The 23,123-nt window shown below is 41.6% G+C and overlaps 1 protein-coding gene across 1 annotated transcript in view; it reads left to right on the top strand.

Moving 5' to 3' along the window:
• Window positions 1-23,123, top strand: part of LOC118786060 (FERM and PDZ domain-containing protein 4-like) — an 81,972-nt gene that overhangs the window by 52,292 nt on the left and 6,557 nt on the right. Inside the window, exons 2-10 of the mRNA XM_036541091.1 lie at window positions 1,518-1,634; window positions 12,246-12,406; window positions 13,076-13,178; window positions 16,323-16,368; window positions 19,551-19,655; window positions 19,980-20,087; window positions 20,701-20,832; window positions 21,065-21,184; window positions 22,400-22,536. Coding sequence (XP_036396984.1) covers window positions 1,518-1,634; window positions 12,246-12,406; window positions 13,076-13,178; window positions 16,323-16,368; window positions 19,551-19,655; window positions 19,980-20,087; window positions 20,701-20,832; window positions 21,065-21,184; window positions 22,400-22,536 — 1,029 coding nt within the window. The remainder of the gene's footprint in view (window positions 1-1,517; window positions 1,635-12,245; window positions 12,407-13,075; window positions 13,179-16,322; window positions 16,369-19,550; window positions 19,656-19,979; window positions 20,088-20,700; window positions 20,833-21,064; window positions 21,185-22,399; window positions 22,537-23,123) is intronic.

Here is a 23,123-nt window from a genome sequence, read left to right as displayed (position 1 = left end):
TTAACATCATCAATTGGCCACACGCCACCATGTTCAAGCTCAATCCCATACTAAAAGTGAACCGCAAATACGCCGTACTCATCGCCACCATTGTTTCAAAATCAACATTGGGCGCAGCTCTCCCACCCTTCTCAGTGGTAGGAATCTGCCCCGCTTTGTCAGCACCGGGCTCAGACTTTCCCTGAGCGTCAGCCATCATGATTAATCTCAGGCTGTTGTCACACCAGTGCTAGTTCTCTCACTAGAAAACTCAGATATCTTTTACACACTACTCTCCCCCTCCCGGAGAGTTTTACTCAGTCGGATGTTTGAATAGAGCTCTTGTAATGTCTAATGTAATATTGGTGAGTTTCCTCTTGATAGACTTTGGGCTGATATTTCCAAGAGGGACCATGTATAACAAAAAGAGCAAAGGTCAAGCACGGATGCTTGTGGTTTTCCATGTCTTACTCTGGAGATGATCCATGATATACTTTAATAAAACTCATTTTCCTCTCAGTTTGCAAGTAGTTTAAATATTATGGTCAACCTCTCAATGTATGGATAATGGTGTGGAGCACCATTTGATTAAATATCCAATTCTCTTCTAAAGAGGCAGAACAGTGGCCACAAGCATTCATAATAAAAAGTACATTAATCACTGTTACTTTTCTGTTTCACAGGCATGTCTTCATTGTGTTACAAACTCTTCTTGACATTGTTTTATTCAAATCATCCCTTAGGACAGTCAGCTTTCTAAAAAACATTGTGACAGCTGAGTACAAATCTAATTTCATGGGTCTGATATTACTGGAGGGAAGAGTTTGCGTCCTTGGTGCTCAAGATTACATCATTCATTTCATTTACATCCAGTGATTAAGCCATGGCTCGGAGCCTGGTTTATGGCCTAGACATTAAGCTTTAAGGCTTTAATTTTGGACAGCACTAGACCATGTAACAGTTTTATTACTTACTACAACTTTCCAGTGTTCTTGAGTAAATTAAAAACCATCATCTTCTTCAATGAATGGAGCAGTAAAGACAGCTGACCACAAAATCAAGACAACTGGCAGTGATTAAGTATATGTATTAATCAAATAAATGTTTTTTATTCATTTTACCCAGTTAAATTGCTTAATAACAGCATGCATCCATGTAAATGTGCATGTGTATCCATGTTTTCCAAGTTATCCAAGTTAAATGAGGCATAAGGGCAATGCAGAAAGTTTTAAATTATTTCCTTCTTCTATACTGAGTGCTGTAAATCCCAGCACTCATCTAGTACGCACACATGGGAAGCACTTTCCACATAATCCAACAATTTAAGCATTTCCAGTGGAAGCACATAAATACTTCAAATATTACTTTTTCATGGAGGGGTGAGGGGTGCGGTTGAGGAGCGCGGGTGGGGGAGCGCATGGGGGGTGGGGGTAATGGGAAGCTTCAGCAGCTTTGTAGGAACAGTTTCTTAATACTTCTCTTTCTCTCCCTCTCTCTCCCTACCACCCAACCCCCCCAAAACCCTAATCTCTCCACAGCCACAGGACCAAATCGTCAGGCTTGACACCCCCTGCTGGGACCTGGGGCACGTCACAGGGACTCCCCTACAGCTGGGACATGGCTGGCAATAGGGAGAGCAGAGAGGGCTTTACTGAGTAAGTGCGTGTGTTACAGACAGTCTCGTGGACAGTCTTTCAAGGTTTCCTGCCACCTCCAAGTACAATTATTCCAGACACAACACCACTCTATCCACCGTCCTAATGTATGCTGACAGAATACTGATTCTCTTTGCCTCTGCTGCTGGGAGCAGACACATCTCCATAAGCACACACCTAGTTCTGCTCTAGACTGCAGCCACAGCTGGAGATGGCACAGGCATAAGGTCTGCTTTGGGCTAGCTGAAATTGGATGCACATTTGTAGGCGGCACTGTGCAGACGTAGAATGGGGTTGTAGTTGGAGCAATCCAGCCTGCTATCAACAGCAGCTTATCAGGTGAGAGTAAGAGGCATCACATTTCTTTGAAAACGTGTTGGTAATCCCACCAGTCAGATATAAAATGTCTGATATGTGCAGTTTTGAATGTCTGCTGTTTTTGGATAAATTTCAGCTCTTCAACTGGCATTCAATGACATTGTTGAATGAAATGTGAAATAAAAATGACTGACATTTTTTCCAACTTAAACTTTACTCTTAAAATTACAGACCTTTACCAGCCAGCTGAGATGTCAGTATGAGGTACAAAATTGCAAACTGCACACTTCATATACCATGAATTAATTGTGATTTAAGGGGGGGGGGGGGGGGGGGGGTGTTGGCTTGAGGGTGTACCCGCTGCCTCACAATATTAAAAAAATACATCTGCTGGGCTGGGTACAGAATCAGGATCATGGTCTTCATTGTTACTCAAATCCTGTGTTTCAGAATTTGCTACACTGTCAGGCACTACAGTTGGGGCTTTCGGTTCATTCCCCATAAAAAATATATTTATTTATTTATTTATTTATCTCATTCATTTACCAGATGAAGAATTCAGCATTGCTACTTTACAAATTCATTGTATTTAGTAATTCACAATTTCACTACATATGCTAGCTAAAGTAGTAGTGCTCCTTCTTGTGCACTCCCCATGACTGACCTACATACCATCCAGATGAGCATATTTTTTCTCTACATTTTTACTATTTGTTAACATTTCCATACTCTTTTATAAATCTACAATGGGAATGATGCTACAATATACCCTTAAATATTCTGTGCCTGACAAAAACTGTTTCTGTATGGGCTCCCGAGTGGCTCAGTCAGTAAAAGCACTCGTTCCAACTGAACGCTTCCGACTGAACACTTTGGATCCTGGCCGTGTCACTAGCGACAGTGACCGGGAGCTCACAGGCGGAACACATTGGCTTTGTTCCGCTGGGGATAGGGGTGGGTACGTCGCCAGGGGCTTCGGTCCCATTAGCAACAGCGACCCCTGCTGGTTGTGCCAAAGTGGCATATGAAATGTCTTCCTCTGACTCATCTCTGTGCTAGCTTGGCTTGTGGACCGCAGTGTGAAAAGAAGCAGCGGCTGACTTCACTTATTTCGGAGGAGGGCACGTGCTTGTCCACACTCTCCCGGATTGACAGTGGGGGTTGTGCAATGGGACCGAACATCGCATTCCAAAAATTCGGGGAATTGGCCATTCCAAGTTGGGGAGGAAATGAAATGAAAAAAAAACTGTGTCTGTAATATGAGAAAGTTTCACCCTCAAATATATCAAACTTTAGTGCCCTCAAACTTTAACAGACATCTTTGAAGGATTGATTAATCATAGCTGAAAAAAAGTTTTTAAAACTTTCCCTTTTCTTCAGCTGTTAAAGCATGCTCTATCAAGCACATGGAGATACAGTTAAAGGGATAAAGTACTGAAGACCAGCTCCTTGGGTTCTCATCTAAATAAATTTAAATATTTTCACATAGCTTGCTATAATCTTACAAGTGGCATTTGTTCAAGAGTTTGTTAATGCTTGCTATAGATTCCAAAGTTAGCCTTCCCAATGCCAGTGTTTAAACTGTCTTCAGTTGCCTGACTGGTGACTAAGCACTTTTGTCATTTCTTGCAAAACACAGTAAGTGCCAGCTTACCAGAAACTACAGCTGCTTAGCCAGTGTTCAGTTTGGCCAGAAAGGCAAAAATGCTTATCCCAAAGCTCATTTAAGTAATGACAAATGGAGCTACGACTGTTTAACTATTCTAGAAAGCAGTAAGCATATAATTTAACTGGCTACTCTTAGGCTGGATATTTCATTCTCTTAGTAAAAGCAGACATTTTGTCTGGCTAGCAGGTGATTTTCCACCACGTTTATAAAGATACTTTTCAGTCTTCCCTGACTGGCAGATTCTAGTGGTGGGCATGAGTGGCTAGGAATGACTCAGTTAAAGGAAATGCAGTTTGATCAATAATAATGGGAGTCCTGCCAGCTTTTGGTTTGTAGTTCTGAGTTCCAAATACCATCTGTTTTCCCATCACCATCGTGATTATAGTGTTTAGGTTTTAATTTTTCATTTTCTTGTATTTTCTCTTTTATTTTTTCATGTTGTCCTGAGAGATCTAACTATTCAAAGTAATTGAATAGACAGTGACATCACCTGTTGTAAGTCTGTCCATATCTGTTAGTCAACAGAGGGAGCTATGAAATTTATATTATACCCATAAATGTTTGCTCTGCAAAATGTACAAATGTTTACAGGAACAGAACAGAAGTAAGTGGATCACAGATGTCTTTTGGACATCAGCCGAGTTCAAAGGATTAATTATTGATGACAGAGGAAGTAGATACAAGGTACATGTTTTTGCTTCTGTTTGAAGGAGTTGTATTTACATCTACAAAGTAAACTACAGTAAAAGTGATCAGAATTTGTCAGCCATGTGATTAAAACCACAGGCTGACTGCAAAAGCAACAGCCCTAAAATAACCTGCTCTTTTTTATAGGAACATCCTTCCGAACTCAACAGGGTAACTGTGTGAAAGAATGGTGTTTTACATGTAATTGTGAAAATATGTACACTATATGGACAAAAGTATTCGGACGCCTGACCATTACCAACAGGGACTGTAATCACATTGTATTCAAATACATATACTTTAAAATGGAGTTGGTCCCCCTTTTGCAACTATAATAGCTTCCACTCTTCTTGGAAGGCTTTCCACAAGATCCACAAGATTTTGGAGTGTTTGTGGGGAATTTGCGCCCATTCATTCTGTTGAGCATTTACAAGGTCAGGCACTGATGTTGGATGAGAAGGCCTGGCTCGCAATCTCCGTTCCAGTTCATTCCAAAGTTGCTGGATGGAATTGAGGTCAGGGCTCTGTGCGGGCCAGTCAAGTTCTTCCACACCGAATTCATCAAACCATGTCTTTATAGTCCTTGCTTTGTGCACTGGGGCACAGTCATGTTGGAATAGAAAGGGCCTTCCCCAAACTGTTGCCACAAAGTTGGAAGCATACAATTGTCCAAAATGTCTTGGTGTGCTGAAGCATTAAGATTGCCCTTCACTGGAGATAAGGGGCCTAGCCCAAACCCTGAAAAACAGGTGTGGCCAAATACTTTTGTCCATATAGTGTATATCATATACTGAGATTTTAGAGGGATGCTGTTGTCAATCTCCCTTTGAAGGATACAAGAATGAAATGATGCAGTATGAGCTAAATAGCACCATGGAATAAAAGGCATGTAAGGGCTTTAGAACCAAAGACTCTGTAAAATAACACCAGGAGAAAGGCAGCAAGTAAGGGTTTAAAGCTAAAGACTCTGTAAAATAGTACCAGAAGATAGGCAGGCTGTAAGGGTTTTTGAGCTGTATACTCTGGGAAACAGTACCAGGAGAAAGGCAGTTTTGGCTCTCCATATTGCACCATAGCAGAACTAAAGTAATGACGCTCTGACTATGAGGGAATAAAGATGTAGAAGGCGGTATATAGGCTACAAGAATGCAGAGGGGCAGAGACCAACATGCAGTGTGACTCCCAGGTATATTTATCAAAGCTGCAAGAGCAATGCATGACCAGTCATACAAAAGTAACACAGCTCTTCTGGACCACAGCTCTGCTTTATGTTTCTCACACATAAGCAGCCCTTAGCCAAATAATCTGCACATCTGCAAAATGCAGTTTGGGTGTTCATTTGCTTAACATATAAACAAAAGCACCTGGAATGAAATGACCTGTTACTAGATGGAGGGAAAGATGCAAGAGTACACGTGAGAGTGCATGTGAGAGAATTCACGTGACAGAATGCACTCCTCGATCAGTCTGCCTATTCTTGTGTTGTTTACTCTCAAAAGTAGCCATTTGCAGCCCTGAGGAAAAGTCTTAAAATGAATGCCAGACAATTCTGTTTTCAGCACATGTAATATAAATGTTATTTTTTGCAAAACTGAACAGTTGCATAATGGATTTGCTGTGTTTATTGTAGGAAGGTGTTGGCATTTCAAAATGAAAAAAAAAAAAAACGTTTCAACGTACAATTTCATGCAGCCATAATCATTTTAGTGTTCACTTATTGTTATTATTGTTTTTTCCCAAAGCTACTTAGGACAGATTGTTGATACTCTCTTGCAGTTCCTGAGATTTTTTCAGAATAAAAGTTTCTTCAACTCACTCCTGTTCATATGCTCCTTCTCCTGGTCCTCATACCTCTCAGTTTGCTTCTTCCTTTCTCTTCTCTGTCTCTCTGTTGGTGGAGTGAACTGCGTGCCAACATTAGGACTGCACAGACACTTAATATCTGCTAAACACACAGCTTCTTAAACCACTGTGTTATTCTCCAAGGTTTCCTCTTCTCATACTTAATTAAGAAGATGAAATTTCTTATCATATGTATTGTTCAAGTTTTCTGCACCTTCCCTACAAATGGTGTTTAACATTTAACCTGTAATTTGTTCTTGATGTGGTCAAATGACTTATTTGTGATTTTTTGTGCTTGGTATTGAATATACTGTCATTATTAAATATTTTGCAAGTGGTCCTGGATAAGAGGGTTTAGGTTGCTGTCTGACCTAGTTAGCAGATTTCAAACTGGGAGTTCTATTGCTGCAGGCATGGTCAGGCTTGCATAAGGATCAGATGCACAGCGCAGCAGTAGCCATGATGACGGGAGTCCAGTAGGGCAGATAGATCTGTTTGCTTAGCCCTCATTATGTGGTGCAGCTCAAAGGAAGGTGTTTTTCAAATGCTTCCCAGCAGGGTTTGCTATTTGTCAGGTTAAAAAATCGCTTTTTGGGTTAGCGAAGTGGAGTTATGTAGTATGTTGTCACATCAGCATTGAGTAACATCGCCCCCTAGAGCTGGCCAAGAGAGTTTGATTACTTCCCTGGGCTGGGGATGTTGGCCTTTAGCTGAGACGGGTAATTGGGCCACCTGTTCAAAACGGGGACCCATTAATAGCTAATGGTGCTCTTTTACTGGGTTCCATCAATAACTAATCGTGTTTTTAAGAGCAGTTAATAGCTAATGCTACAGTTTGGAGTCATTAAGCATGGTCCATTAGCCATTCATAGCAGGTGCCATGCACAGGAGACCCCCTGGGTGGTCCACATGGATGCCCTTATGATTCTCACTCCCTACAATTTGTTAAGTTATTTGTTAATTTGTAAATCCAGTTAGAGCCTAAATGGAAGCAAGGGGCCATTGGCAGTGCTCTCAGAGGTGCCCCATTGGATTTGTATTAGCTTCGCCCTGCTGCCCTGTCTAACTATATTGAAAGGCCAGCACCAGCATGCATTTGGACAGTACTGGTTACTGCATCACTCTGTGATTGGGAGCACCGCACAAGGTCATTGTTTCATTTATTAATCTCCTCACCTCTGAACTCTTAGGAGAACAGTGTGTGGAGAAAAACACCTCTGTAACACCTCTGTCCTGTAAGCTGCGTTGTTGTCTGATATAGATTGTCCCGATGAAGCATTTTAGCTGAAACGTGCTGTTTTTAATAATAAAAATGTACAGACCCAGAGCCCAACACTCACTCACTGGGACTCCAGGGGCTAATTACAGCTTTTCTTGTGAGATGTGTGCCAGGAGTGATGGGCAGTTAAGCACTTCCTTCACTGCCACCACTGCCTGCACTACCAGCATAGCTAATTAACCAACAGCATGGCCAGATAGGTTGCCCAGTGGAGAAAAGGTGAAAAGACCAGTGTGGAGAAGTATAAGGAAAATGGCAAGATGTTTTTTTTTTCATTATTTATTTATTTTTTATTACAAAACTGAAATATCTCATTTACATAAGTAGAACTTGTATGGAGCACTGTGGGCTCCATTCTGAAAGGGAAGAAGGACTCTTCCTAGAACCTGCTGGAAAAACAGCCATCTCAGAAGCACTCCGTCAATCCAGCCTTTATGGTAGAGTGGCTAGACCAGGGGTCTCCAACACGTCGCTCGTGAGCTACCTCTGCCTGTTTCTGAGAGGCTCGCCAAAAAGGTATTATTATGTACAAAAAAATCTGACAACAAATAAATGCACCCTGGAAACCTCTTCTCATTTCAATCCAATCAAATACCCAGATGTCTCACCACCTCCAACACAAAATGATATCAGCTGTCAATCTAATAAGTTACGCTACTGTCAAGTTTGTCAACACGTCGTCACATCAGTTACGCTGTAGGCTAGTTACTGAGGTAGCTACTGAGCTAAAGCAAGAAGTTCGTGGTGTTAGCAAGCTAGTTTAGCTTATAAAATAGCCAGAGTTAGGATGAGTTAGGAAAAAAGCAGAAAACATACTATTTCCATGAGGAATGAGAACGCGAGTTTTTTTTTTTCCCACGAATGTGAAGGACAAGTGTGCCTCATCTGCGGTACCAGTGTTTCAGTTGGTAAAAGATGCAACGTTCAGCGCCACTTCAGGGACATTCTGAAACTCTTAACATGAAAAGGCTTAACGTGGCTTAATGTTCCAAAACAGCAATCAATGATCACCAAATCTCTCTTGGACATGTCTTGTCATAAACACTTCCACCTGTCAAAAAATCAAAACCGAAATCCTATAAGTATGGTCGTTATCTTACATTAATGGAGTTTTCCTCTCCATTGACGCCCATTATAAGGAAAAGGCTTAACGTAGCTTACTGTTCCAAAATAGCGTCCAACAATCACCAAATGTGTCTGACATCTCATGTCATAAACACATAGTAATGTTTTCTATGTTTTCTATGACTTTGATGTGAATTTAAAATGTTTCGATATATTATGTGAGCTTGACACATTGAAATTTGAAACATATGGATACAGAACATACATTTGACATGCTATTGATGTGAATTTGATGTTTTTGATCCAAAATGTGAGCTTTAGATATTGACATTTGATACATGTATATACAAACAGTAGCCTACTTCAGCTGGTTAATGTGAGTGTTTTGATATGTTACGTGAAGTGTGAGTAATATAAGACATGAGTAGCTCTCAGTTACAAAGTAACTCTCAGATGAAAAAAGGTTGGAGACCCCTGGGCTAGACGGATGCCACTCCTGACTGAAAGGTGGATGATAGCCCTCCTGGAGTTTTCCAAATGGCACTTAAACGACTCTGAGGGCATGAGGAAAACGATTCTCTGGTCTGATGATACAAAAATTGAACTCCAGGTGCTGTGTCTGGTGAAAACCAGATACTGCTCATCACCTGGCTAATCCATCCATTGGTGAAGCATTGGGCTGCTCCTTCTCAGCAGAAGGAGACTGGTCAAAATTGAGAGAAGGTTCAATTCTAATAAATACAGAGACATCCTTAAACAAAATCTGCTCCAGAGCACACACAACCTCAGACTGGGGCAAAGGTTCACCTTTCAGCTCATCTTACAGGTAAGACAACTCTGGAGTGGCATCAGGAAAATGAATGTTTTTGAGTGGCTCAGGCAAAGTCCAGACTTGGGGAGTTGCCCAAATCCAGCTGCACAAAGCTTGTAGATACAGTATTTACCCAAGAAGGCTCGAAGCTGTGATTGCTGCCAAAGGTGTTTCTACAAAGTACTGAATAAAGGGTCTGAACCAGGGTTTCCACTAGGATTTTTTCTTGCCGGTCCGGTGTCCGGAAAGAATTCATTTTACCGGACAAATTTGAAACTTACTGGTCACATTTCAATAACAGTCTATGTTACAAACGCAAATATAATGTACACCTAGGTTGATGAAAGAATGACAACGACCTCAAATCAGTTCAACTATTTAATGAACAGTAACAATTAAACAAAACAAACAGTAACGATTCAGCAAAACCTTAACATTAGCCGCTAAAATGTAGGCTATTACGAAACGTCTGTAGCCTGTTTAAAATAAAGGCTAGGCCTACATGGCATCAAATGTAGCCTATAGGCTACCAGGTAACATTTTATTTTCTCCTTTTCTTCATTGCAGCAAATTCCTCTGCTGCCGACTTGAAATCAAACGTGTCCAATGTGTCTTTGCAGCTTGTAATCCGTATAAACTGCGTTACTCTCTCCTCCTCCAGACGACAGCATTTCAAAGTTGAATAGTAGTGGGCCTAGTAGCAAGTATCGTGCAATAAAAAAGCACACCCTTATGGGGGTAGGCTGTTAATAGGCTGTTTTGCTGTCAAAACACAAATGTTCTGTTTAGGGATAGCCTTTGTTATAGCTATGTTTGTATGAGCATTATTACCAGACATTTTGACAGACAAGTTTTTAATTTATCGGTTTTTTATAAATTTTGCCAGGCAAAAACCGGCAATTACCGCCTAACAGAAACCCTGGTCTGAATACCCATATACAGTGGATATAAAAAGTCTACACACCCTTATGAAATTGCAGGTTTTTGAAATGTAAAGACAGAAATAACAACAATGTAAATGTCAGACTTTTTCCATCTGTAATGTGATCTTCCAACAAACAAAAATCCAGAGAAAAAACAAATAGTTACTTATTAGGAACATTTTAAATTAAAAAAAACTACAACACTCTGATTGCATAAGTCTACACACCCTTTCATAATGGGGGCTCTAGCTGTGTTCAAAGTTAACCAATCACATTCAAAATCATGCCTGTAGGTAAATAGCATACACCGGCCATCAATGAAAGTGGTTCTAATTAAACCTAGATTAAAGTCAGCTGTTGCTGTAGGATTTGCTTGAATGTTTGGGGTTGCATACTACTGGGAGAGCCATGGTCCGCAAAGAGCTGCCAAAGAAAATGTGAGAGCTAATTGTTGAAAAGTATAAATCAGGAGAGGGATATAAAAGAATATTGAAGGCACTGGATGTACCATGGAGCACTGTCAAAACCATCATCAATAAGTGGAGAAAATGTGGCACCACAGAGACACTGCAAAGATCAGGACGACCCTCTAAAGTTGATGAGAGGTCAAGGGGAAAACTTATCAGGGAGGCTACCAAGAGGCCAACAGCAACACTGAAGGAGCTACAGGAATTTCTGGCAGGTACCGCCCACTTCTTGCATGTGACCACCATCTCTCGTATTCTGCACATGTCTGGGCTATGGGGTAGGGTGGCAGGACGGAAACTCTTTCTCACAAAAAGTACCATCCAAGCCCATCTAAATTATGCCAAAAGATTCATTCAGTCACCCCAAACCATGTGGGAAAATGTGCTGGGGAAAGGGTATGACGAGACAAAGGGTAAACTTTTCGACTTGAATTGTAAAACATATGTTTGGCACAAAGCCAATAAAGCCCATTATCCAAGGAACAACATACTGACTTTGAAGCATGGTGGTGGTAGCATCATGCTTTGGGGCTGCTTCTCTTCAGCTGGGTCAGGGGCTCTTGTCAAGATAGATGGGATAATGAATAGCTCCAAATATCAAGATATTTTGGCAAAAAACCTGCTGGCCTCTGTCAGAAAGCTGAAGATGAGGAATTTCACATTCCAACATGACAATGACCCAAAGCACACATCCAAGTTGACCAAGACTCGGCTTCAGAAAAGGAAAATCAAAGTCTTGGAATGGCCCAGTCAGAGCCCAGACCTCAATCCCATTGAAAACCTGTGGAATGACCTAAAGAGAGCTGTACATAGGAGATTCCCTCGCAATTTGAAGGAACTTGAACTTTTTTGCAAAGAAGAGTGGGATAAAAGTCTAGATGTACAAAGTTAATAGAGACTTATTCACAAAGATTTGCTGCTGTAATAAATGCAAAAGGTGCTTCTACAAAGTATTAGTTGGGTGGGGTGTGCAGACATCAGGGTGTTTTTTTTTTTTTTTTTACTTGTTGTTCCTAATAATTATCTCTTCTTTCTTTCTCTGGATTTTTGTTTGTTGGAAGATCACATTACAGATGGAAAAAGTCTGACGTTTACATTGTTGTTTCTGTCTTTACATTTCAAAAACCTGCAATTTCATAAGGGTGTGTAAACTTTTTATATCCACTGTAAATGAGAGATTTCAGTTTTTGATTTTTAATAAGTTCGCAAAATTTTATAAAATGTTGTTGCTTTGTCATTATGGGTTTTTGTGTATAGATGACTGCCAAAATAATACATTTAATGCTTCTTAGATTAAGCCTGTGACACAATAGTGTGCAAAAAAGAGAAGGGATCTGTATACTTTCCAAAGCCAATGCAAGTCTCTGTTATTTGTTTCCAAATATCAATAACTGAGGAAATGAGGAGCTGGACGTGCAAATGAAGTTATGTGAGTCAAACAAAAAAGTTGTTCATCTGAGTTTTCCTGGTGGGCATCACAGATGTTTCTTACACAGGTGCATTTTTTAGTCGCACCTCTCTGATGCCATGTTTTTGTTTCCCTCTGCCAGTCACGTGGCCCAGAGCAACTCGCTGGAGGAGGTGGGAGTGGATGGGGGTCAAGTTGCTCCACCCACGCCTCGAAAGGTGGACATGAGACGGGACCCTGTCTTGGGGTTTGGCTTTGTAGCGGGCAGCGAAAAACCAGTGGTTGTCCGCTCTGTCACACCAGGTAACCTTTCTGTCACTGAACATAGTCACCTTACAGTGTTGGGGGATCAGGGTTTACTCAACTCGGCCTCAGAGCCTCATCTAGGTGACACGCAACAGCATACATCACACATCAGGAAGGATGGATATGGAGCAATTCATTTATGCAACTAAACTGAGGGATTAAATTGAGGATCAATCTGTATAATTGTTGGACAACCTAATTCATAATATTAATGCATGCTACAGCTGAACGTTTATGTCAGATATCATTTGCACCATTATTTTCTAAAGCTGATGTTAAGGCAGGAAGCTTAATTTTCTTTTCTTTTCTAATCTTAAACCACAAGAGAAATAATTAAATAAGTCAATACTGGCATGAGTCATAAGAGAGAAGAATAAAGACATTCACACACTGGAGGAAGAAAGACAACTCTCTTTTCCTCTTCTTTCATACTGATATATATAAGTACCACTTGTTCTTCTTTGCAATGATATTAGCTAGGTAGGCAGCTGGGCTAACTCAAAATAATATAGCTATATTATTTCAATTAGTAGATAACTAGCTAGGCTGACGTAAGCTGATGAACATGGCAAGGGAAGAAGCCAGAGACCAAGGTATATGATGTGATGTGTGTGTATGTCAGTCTGTACTCAATGTGTCTAAAACTATGATTGTGCATGTGTGCAGGGGGTCCTTCAGAGGGCATGCTCATCCCAGGGGACCAGATAATCATGATCAACGATGAACCAGTCAATTCTGCATCGCGAGAGCGGGTCATCGACCTTGTCAGGTAACTCACCTGGGTGCCTACCTGATCACGTAACTCACTTGTGTGTCCACTTGGCCAGGTAATTTGCCTGCTTGCCCACCTGGTCAGATAACTCACCTGTGTGCCCACCTGGTCAGGTTTCTCACCTGTGTTTCTGTTCAGTACCAGTGACACTTTGATTTTGTGGATAGGCTGACAGAATGGAAACCTGTCCTAAACAATCTGGTTAGTCTTGAGCAGTGTCTAAATTAGATTAATCTGCCCTGCAATAAAACATCTCTTGTACAACATCTCTCTTTGAAATTGTTTTAGTAATTTTTTGACTTTGACTATTTTTAACTGAATGCTTATAAAGGATTGTCAGTGATGATGTAAATTCTAACCAAATAATTTCCCACAACATCTTGGAGGATTTGTGATTTGTCTGATATCACACAAAACAGTGCTCAAAACAATTCAAATTATCAGTATCTGTCATTTTCAGAAGTGTTTGCTACTTACATTAGCAGCATGAGACAGCAGTGTAGTATAGTGGTTAAGGAGCTGGGCTTGTAACCTAAAAGTTGCTGGTTCAATTCCCCACTGGGGCACTGCTGCTGTACCCTTGGGAAAGATACTTAACCCATGCTTACCTCAGTAAATGTATACCATGTTTAAAAAAAAAAAACAAAAAAAAAACTGTAACCTATGTAAGTTGCTCGGGATAGGATCCTCTGCTAAATTTACATGTATTCATTTGGCAGACACTTTTATCCAAAGCGACTTACATAGGTTACGGTTCTTTACAATGTTATCCATTTATATAGCTGGATATTTACTGAGGCAATTGTGGGTTAAGTACCTTGCCCAAGGGTACAGCTGCAGTGTCCCAGCGGGGATCAAAGCGGCAACCTTTTGGTTACGAGTCCTGCTCCTTAACCACTATGCTACACTACACCCTAAATGCCAATAATGTAATATTACTTCAATTCTTTTCATTAAATTTGTCTGCAGTAGTAGTGCAGTTGTAGTTTTAATCAAGTATATGATGAGTGTTGGTTTCCCTGTGCTCTCCCCATGTCTTCAATGTGCCTTTAAGTGATTTCTATCTGCCAACATGTGACTATAGTGGATATGGCTACCTTCATATGGGACACCATTTCACATAGTGCATATTACTGTCCTCATGTGGGGCACAGATTAAATATAAATATAGTTTTCCTTTTATAAATATAAATTGTTAATTATAAATTATCAGGGCAACATCTTAGAAATTTCACTTAAGCATTGAAAGAATTTATTTAAATGAGGAATTAATCTGAAAAGAAAGGATTTTACATTTGTAGAGTCAATTTACTAAGTAATGAGACAACACATTTCATAAACACAAACAACATTTATTAGCAAACACAATATTTAAGAAATATAATGTAAATGGTAGTGTGATGAATATGCATTCTTAAAGATCAGAGAGAAGGAGTTAACGGAGTTTCAGATTAGCTTGTTATACTCAATCTTTGTCAGGCTTCTTCCTCGGCTAGGCACAGCAAGAAGCTATATATATTGCTTGCCGTCTCTGCACGCTGGGTAGAGCTGGATATCTGGCTTGGCTCTTCTGTGTGGGCTAGAGCAGGATATAGCTGGATCCCTTGACCTTTGTCCATTTATTGAGGAGGGGGCCAGGTTTTTCTCCTATTGATGTTTGTGGTCTTTTTGGCTAGACTAAGAGGCAATGCTCTGAGTCTGAATTAGCTATGAGATCCTCTACTTGAGCGATGGTTCCTTACAAGTCTCTCTAACTTAATTTCCTACTAAAACTAGAACTGGACTGCTGGACAGAGGTTGTCACAGTCTCACTTGGAGTCTTCCATCACAAGTGTGACCTTTCATTTGAGCGCAGTGGTACAGAGAGGGAAATAGTGAAGCACAGATAAAGATATTACATACAACTGCTTCACTGCGTGGTATTTATTTATTGTTATATATTTATTATTATTATTTTCTCCAAGATTCACAAAATATTGGTGATGGATGCACAATGATTTTACTTAAGTGCTGACACACTCTCACTGACTGTGTGTCCAACCTGGAAGTAATTGCTTTATTCTAAATGTAATGTGTATGCATGTGTTTGTGCTTTCTTTATTTGGAAGCATCCCTCGTGCTGATTTTTTTTAACAACCGACATTTTAAAAATTCAACTCCTCCAGACGCAGACCAGGCAAGTACAGGTTTCACAGGCTTTAATGAAATCACTGGGCAGGCTCGAGGTAGCAGTACAGGCAGGGTCAAAACCGGACAGACAGTCCAACACAACCTGGGAGCGGGGATCGGGAACGGGAACAGGCAGGGTTGGAACCGGGTGGTCAGTCAGGTCAGGTGATCAAAGCAGGAGCGGCAGGCAGAGACAATGTACAAGGTCGGGCAGGAGTCAAAACAGGATAAATCAGCACAAAAAAGGGGTATGAAACAGTGGAAAAACACTGGAACGAACTAACAACAAGACAGAGACAAGCAGGATATAAATAGGGCTGGGCTGATGAGGCAATGGGATGCAGGTGAGCAGGCAGGCAGGTGGAGGCGATCTGGAAATCAGGTGGGCGGGGACAGGGTGAAGAGCGGGGCAGGGCTGGAACACAAGGGAAAACAAAAGCACATGGACCACATTAACAGACAGGGTGAACACAACAACAACAGCTAGGGGGCTGGAGTACTGACAAATTGTTGGAATTGCATGTAATACATTTAACTGGCCTATCATGTAGCCTTCAGTGGCCAGACATAAATGGCTTTTTTGTCTTACTGTGGTCTGCATCACTGCTATTTTTACTGTTGTTTTTATTTAATGTTGGTTTCCACGTTTCATCTCTTTTACTGTTGCTTTTGTGTAGTTTTATTCCACTGTTACCCCACAATTGCCTCAGTAAATATCCAGCTGTATAAACAGAATATGCAAGAACAGAAATTTATGTAAAGTCTCTCTGGATAAGAGTGTCTGTTAAATAACAATAATGTAATACTAGTTCATCTGAGGGAATAAATTACTTTTTCCCTGTTGGTTCTGGGATTTCTTGTTTCTTGCAATTCACAAGAATGTTTGGATGGGTAAACACTCATATATGATTTATTAATTTCATGTATAGTCAAACTGTGTCGTTTTTTTTTTTCTTCATTTTTTCCCTGTAGAAGTTGCAAGGAATCCATTGTGTTGACTGTTGTTAAGCCGTACCCGGTAAGTATGCCTTTCTTCAAGCTTTCACACAAAGACTTCAGTAAAAAAACTATGGGCCAGAAACTGTCCTCTTCAGCACCATGGGCCGAGGTTGTTCATCAATATAAATAAATAAATAATAAAGACAGAAAGAAAAACAATTGAGAAATATAGATATTATTTGAGGAGTATCTAAGGAGTAGCTGAATACTGTGGTTTTTTTTCAGTTGCATTTCAGGTGTAGCATTTGAGTTCTGTATTGCATTGAATTGTGATTTCAATTTATGACATATAACAGTAAGCTTTCTCTGTGCACGAAGCACAAATACCGTGCAAAAATTAAAATACCATGCAAAAACTAGCCTGCATTCTAAATTAATTCTTCATAGCCCTTATTGTAGATACACATTAGCATCTTTTAGCAGCATCCAATTGCTGTAATTTTTCCACTATCCTGGGAGTATCAGGTGGGTGGAATTATTCTGATCCTGCAAGTTCTCCGGAAATGAAGAATGCAAATCAGAGAATAGGCATCTTGCAGATAAACACAGCCTCAGAAGCCTTCCCTAAAAGACAGTAATGGGCTCTGATCAGCCCAATTCATGAGATGTAGCCAGTGCTGACTCAATACGTTTGACTGTTAATCATACCAGTGGGTGTTTCCTCTCTCTGGTGCATATTGGTCTGTAGTCAAATCAACTACAGATCCACAAAAAGGAGATTCTGATAAATGCGGTGCAATCAGAATGTTAGGAATTTTCTTCCTTTGTGGAACCAAGTCGGGACCGGCGAAATAACACACCACTTTTCTATTGAAAAGATCTATTTTGATGCACAAACAGAGACTTGCATGGGAGCAGCGACATGCATTCCAATCGAGATCTTCAACATAGTGGCCCCAAGTGAGGGTTTAAGTACCTTGTCCGCAGTATACCAAATGGCAGGTGTGAACATTCCCATCGGGAAGTGCATATCACACCTGGATGTCCTGGGGACACCCACTGGGTCAGCTACCGGGGACATCCCTTTGAACCCTACATGTGGTTGGCTGTCTCGAACAGTCAGAGGGCTATTGCAGAGTGTATGTGTGGGAACGCAAATACAAAATGTAATGCAAACAAAATGCAATTTAAATACAATGCAACTGGTTCAAACCTATCATTAGGAACCTAAAATCAAATCATTTTGGAGGCAGGAACCCATCCACACACATAAAGACTTTCACAGTATATTTTAAATATGGACTCTTTAAGACAGGTGTGATTTCACCAGTATTTGTAACCGAGTCCTGTTCTTCTGCTGCACAGTATTGCCTGCATTTAAAACATGCCAGTGAGAAGTCTTTGAAACTCCAACTGGTAATGGAGAAAATGACATACACTATATGGCCAAAAGTATGTGGACACCATCACACCTATATGAGCTTATTCCAAAACCATGGGCATAAATATGGAGTTGCCCCCCCCCCCCCCCACACACACACACACACACACACACCTTTGCAGCTGTAACAGCCTCCACGCTTCTGGGAAGGCTTTCCACAAGATTTTGGAGTGTCTGTGGGAATTTGTGACCATTCAGCCAAAAGAGCATTTGTGAAGTAAGGCACTGATGTTGGACGAGAAGGCCTGGCTCGCAATCAGCATTCTAATTCATCCCAAAGGTGTTCAATGGGGTTGAGGTCAGGGCTCTTTACAGGCCACTGGAGTTCCTCCACACCAAACTTGTCAAACCATGTCTTTATGGACGTTGCTTTGTGCACAGGGGCACAGTCATGCTGGAACAGGAAAGGGCCTTCCCCAAACCGTTCCCACAAAGTTGGAAGCATAGAATTGTCTAAAATGTCTTTGTATGCTGTAGCATTAACGTTACCCTTCACTGGAACTAAGGCACCTAACCCAAACAGCCCCAGACCATTATCCTTCCTCAGCCAAACTTTACAGTAGGCACTGTGCATTCTGATAGGTAGCGCTCTCCTGGCATCTGCCAAAGCCAGATTCATCCATCAGACTGACAGATAGTGAAGCGTGATTCATCACTCCAGAGAACACATTTCCACTGCTCCAGAGTCCAGTGACAGCGTGCTTTGCACCACTCCAGCTGTCACAGCTGGCATTGCGAATAGTGATGTTGGGCTTGTGTGCAACTGCTCAGCCATGGAAACCCATTTCATGAAGCTCCCGATGCACAGTTCTTGTGCTGATGTTGCAGCCAGAGACAGTTTGGAACTCTGTAGTGATTCAACAGAGGATAGGCGGTTTTTATATGCAATGCGCTTCAGCACTCAGCGAAGTTTGTGTAGTCTACTGTTTCGTTGCTCCTAGACGCTTTCACTTGACAGTAATAGCACTTACAGTTGACCTGGGCAGATTTATCAGGGCAGAAATTTCATGAACTGACTTGTGGCAAAGATGGCATCCTATGGCAGTGCTACGTTTAAAGTCACTGAGCTCTCCAGTACGACCCATTCTATTTCCAAGGTTTGTCTATGGAGATTGCATGGATATGTGCTCGATTTTATGCACCTGTTAACAATCGGTGTGGCTGAAACACCTGAACTCAATAATTAGGAGGGGTGTCCACATATTTTTGGCTTTATAGTGTAGATATTTCTGTTGTATGAGGTAAATGAAGCAGAACTAACAAGAACATTTTTCATTGCCTTGCTTTAAAATTATGCTGGCTGGCCAGGATGTTTTTTTTTAACATTGCTGTTAGATTTTGGGCATTTGGAATCCCACAAAGTGATGTCTTGGAGCAGTGTAGTTTTTTTTTCAGATTTTCTGAATGAAAATTGTCTTGTCACTGTCTTGTCTGAGACAAGGCTGGCTCCTTCTGTGAACAGAACTTTAACTGCAAGTGCAATTGTCCCTGCCAATGTCACAGATATATTCATGTGTGTGTATGTTTAGAGAATGGTTGATTTGACATTTGGATTCTTATTTTAAAACTGTAGAGCATCATTTGAGACTTGAAATGGTAATGATTGCTCAATATGGTATACAGGTATACAGCGTCTACGTGCCATGTGTCAGGACTGAAAGCACCCTTTTTAATGCAGAGCTGAGCCTGGTTAGTGTAATATGCATCCCTTTTAGTGCAAGCCATCTGTGACTCCTTTTGCAGGGAAGCACAGAAAAAGGCATGGCCTCTTTTATGTTACAGAGCAGATTCAGACTCACTTTTCTCTGTGTTCTTTTCAGTCTCCTAAATCTGCATTCATCAGCGCTGCAAAAAAGGCCAAGTTAAAGTCCAATCCAGTGAAAGTGCGCTTTGCCGAAGAGGTCATTGTAAATGGTCAGGTCCCAGTAAGTAGCAAGTTATAATACATCTGATAGCATGTGTGGAAATGTTTATAAAGAAAGTCTTTTGTGTTCTCAGAAGATCAGGAACACATACTGCCATTACATCTGTGAGGTCCCTGCAGCATAACTTATGTAACGCAGTGTTTTGAGTATTTGAATTCAATGCAAGGAGCTCATACAGGGAATTGAATTGCTACTTGAAAAGTGATTCGCAGTGTATTTCAGCACCTGTTCAGAATTGTAAACAGTTAAAAATATTTTCCCAGGAATTAAGCATGTAAAATAGACTATCAGTGCTTCAAAGCTGTTATTCTTTCCCTCTCACAGGAAACCATAAAGGATAATTCCCTTCTTTTCATGCCAAACGTACTGAAGGTGTATCTGGAAAACGGGCAAACAAAGTCTTTTCGTTTTGACAGCAACACCTCCATCAAGGTGGGTGTGACTTTTTGGCTGAAGTCGTCAGAAGGGAAATGGAGGCATTGCTGGTATTGATTGCATCTTCCACACAGAGGACTTGGTTCCTTTGATGTTTGAATTAATTAGCAGTATAATGAAGTGTGTGCCACACTGCTTGGCACCGTGACCCAGCTAAAGTTTAATTAGGCTGTGGGGAGTAACAAGCCTGGCCAAACCTCAGGGATGAAAATATTATGAAATTATGCTTATGTCGTTATGAAAATATTTACTCACAAAATGCACAGCTCCCCCCTCTTGGGAAGTGTTGTGTGTTTAAAATCATGTAAATCTGAAGAGGGGCAATCATTCAGTTATGCAGAAATATACAAATGGGGTGAGAACACTTTACTAGAAACTACCATCTGCATGGGTCAGATGATGGCTGGTGTACACTGATGGAATGGGTGTTATATTGACTTATCTATGGATGTGGTTATATGTGGTCTTAAAGGGGGGTTTATGTATTGTATGTATGTTAAACCAGCATCAGTTAGCCAAGCACTTGTGCAGAGGCCATGCAGACTGATTCCCATACTGCCATGCATGTTGTGCTAATGAAATGTCTGACAGGATGCTCTGTCTCTGACAGGACGTGATCTTGACCCTGCAAGAGAAACTGTCCATCAAAAGCATAGAGCACTTCTCCCTGCTGCTGGAGCAGTACACTGAGGGCTCTTCCAGCAAGCTGCAGCTCCTCCACGAGCAGGAGATGCTGTCTCAGGTGAGCCTGTCTGAGCCAGTCCCTTCCATAATCCAAACCCATAATCTTTACCAAAATAAAACCCTAAAAATCCTGACTGAAACTGCTAATACCAAGTTACACACCCACCACACACCCATCTTATTAAAATGCTGTGAAATATTTAGGAATGTAGGTCTCGTTAAAATGCTATGATATTTAAGAACATATCCTTCACTAAAATGTTGTGCTGTGTGGGATGTGTCTGGAGCAGGTGACTCAGATGCCTGGAGCGCACAAAATGAAGTGTTTTTTCCGAATCAGCTTTGTCCCAAAGGATCCCGTGGACCTGCTCAAGAGAGATGCTGTGGCTTTCGAGTACCTGTATGTTCAGGTATGTCTGTCAACAGGAAGCTGTAGGTAGCCAGTGATGTTGCAAAAGAGTCTAAATAATTGTGTTTTTTAATGAATAAATTGATTATAAACAATGAAACAAGACACAATAACAACTTGTACTAAAATGGCAGCTTTCACTGGAACACAGATAGCAACAGGCCCATTCTTCACAGCAACATATCTACCCTGCTCTCAGGGGACAGGCACAGACGGCTTTATTAGAATTCCAGGGCAAGTTCGTGGTGGCAGAACAGGCAGGGTCAAAAAACAGGCAGGCAGGCAGATCAGGCAACCAAGGCAGGCTGGCGGGCATGGACAAAGTCAAAACTCAGGCAGAAGTCAGCATGGGATCAACACGAGTAAACAGGCAGGTACACAACAGAGAAAAACTGAGACGACCTGGCAACAAGACATACAAGCAGGGTATATAAAGGGCTAGGCTGGCGAGGAGATGGGATGTAGGTGGGTAGGCAGGCGGAGACGATGAGGTCGGCATGGACAGGGCAGAGAGCGGGGCAGGGCTGGAACACATGGGAACTGTAAACAAAAGCACATGGACGGTACTGACAGACAGGGAGAATCACAAAATCAGCTAGGGGGCTGAAGTACTGACACCTGCACCACAGTGGATGTGTCGGGCCTCAGGCAAGGACTCAAATGCAGACACGAGAGCTTCAGGTTCCGAGGGGCTTTATTGATAGTGTCAGGCGAAATAGCAAAAACCAGAACAGGCAGTGTCGGTAACAGGCAGGCAGTCTGAGGCCAAAACCAGGGTCGAAAACAGGAACAGGCAGGGTCAGGAACCAGGCAATCAGGGCAGGGCAGCAAGCAGGAACCAGGTCAAGGTACAGGCAGGATCATAACCGGTAGTACTCACAGGCAGAAACCACAGCGGGAACAAAACAGGCACAAGACACTGCAACGAACTGGCAAACAAGACAGACAAGCAGGGAAGATATAGGGCAGGGCTGACGAGGAGATGGGAAACAGGTGTGCAGGCAGGCAGGTGAACACGATCTCGGTGATCAGGTGGGTGGAGACAGGGCGGAAAGCGGGGCAGGGCTGAAACACAAGGAAAAACAAACAAAAGCACATGGACCAAAATGACAGATGGGGAGAACATAAACACAACAGCTAGGGGGCCGGAGTACTGACAGGATGACTCCACTGGGGTCCCCCCAGCCATTATTCATCCCCTTTTTTCACCCCCTAGAGCTGTAATGATGTGGTTCTGGAACGGTTTGGGTCAGAACTGAAGTATGACACAGCTCTGCGCCTTGCGGCTCTGCAGATGTACGTGCTGATGGTCACTACCAAGCAGACACAGAAGGTGTCACTCAAGTACATTGAGTAAGTCCTTCCTCCTCTTTGTCCTGCCCACTCATTGGACCAAAGTATTGTCATCAGCTAATCTCAAAGCCTAGAGGAGTAACATATGTTGCTCTACACTAGCACAGTTTACAATCCTTCCACTCAGAGTATCATCTAACATTGTTAGATGCTCAAGTTTTGTCTTGGTCGTGGTTACTGCTGTGTAATAAAAACAGGCCATGGCTGGCCCATTATCAGGAGGAGAGTTTTGCAGGATAATTAGAGACAATGCAATAGAATGACATGAAATGACATGAGGTTTTTACTGAACAAGGTACAATGATGTGAATCCTAAACCTATTGGGAAACTGCCATAGAGCCGGGCTGCCAGCCTGCTTTCAAAATCGCAAACCAAGGTGAAATCATCTGGCATTCCACAGCCTAAATAAAAGCCAAACTCTCAACAATGCTCCCTTTGGAAAAGGAAAAAAAAAGACCAAATGGCCAACTGGCTTCTTACTATATACTATCACCATGGAGGCACGAATATTACTGTTTCTGCCCAGAAACAAGTCACTATTGTAATGCAATGTGCATGTTTTTGTTAAGTTGGGGCAATTTTTGGA

The sequence above is a fragment of the Megalops cyprinoides genome, chromosome 11 (genome assembly GCF_013368585.1).
Source record: "Megalops cyprinoides isolate fMegCyp1 chromosome 11, fMegCyp1.pri, whole genome shotgun sequence".
In the NCBI taxonomy this organism is placed as follows: domain Eukaryota; kingdom Metazoa; phylum Chordata; class Actinopteri; order Elopiformes; family Megalopidae; genus Megalops; species Megalops cyprinoides.
This window is presented reverse-complemented; position numbering and strand designations above follow the sequence as displayed.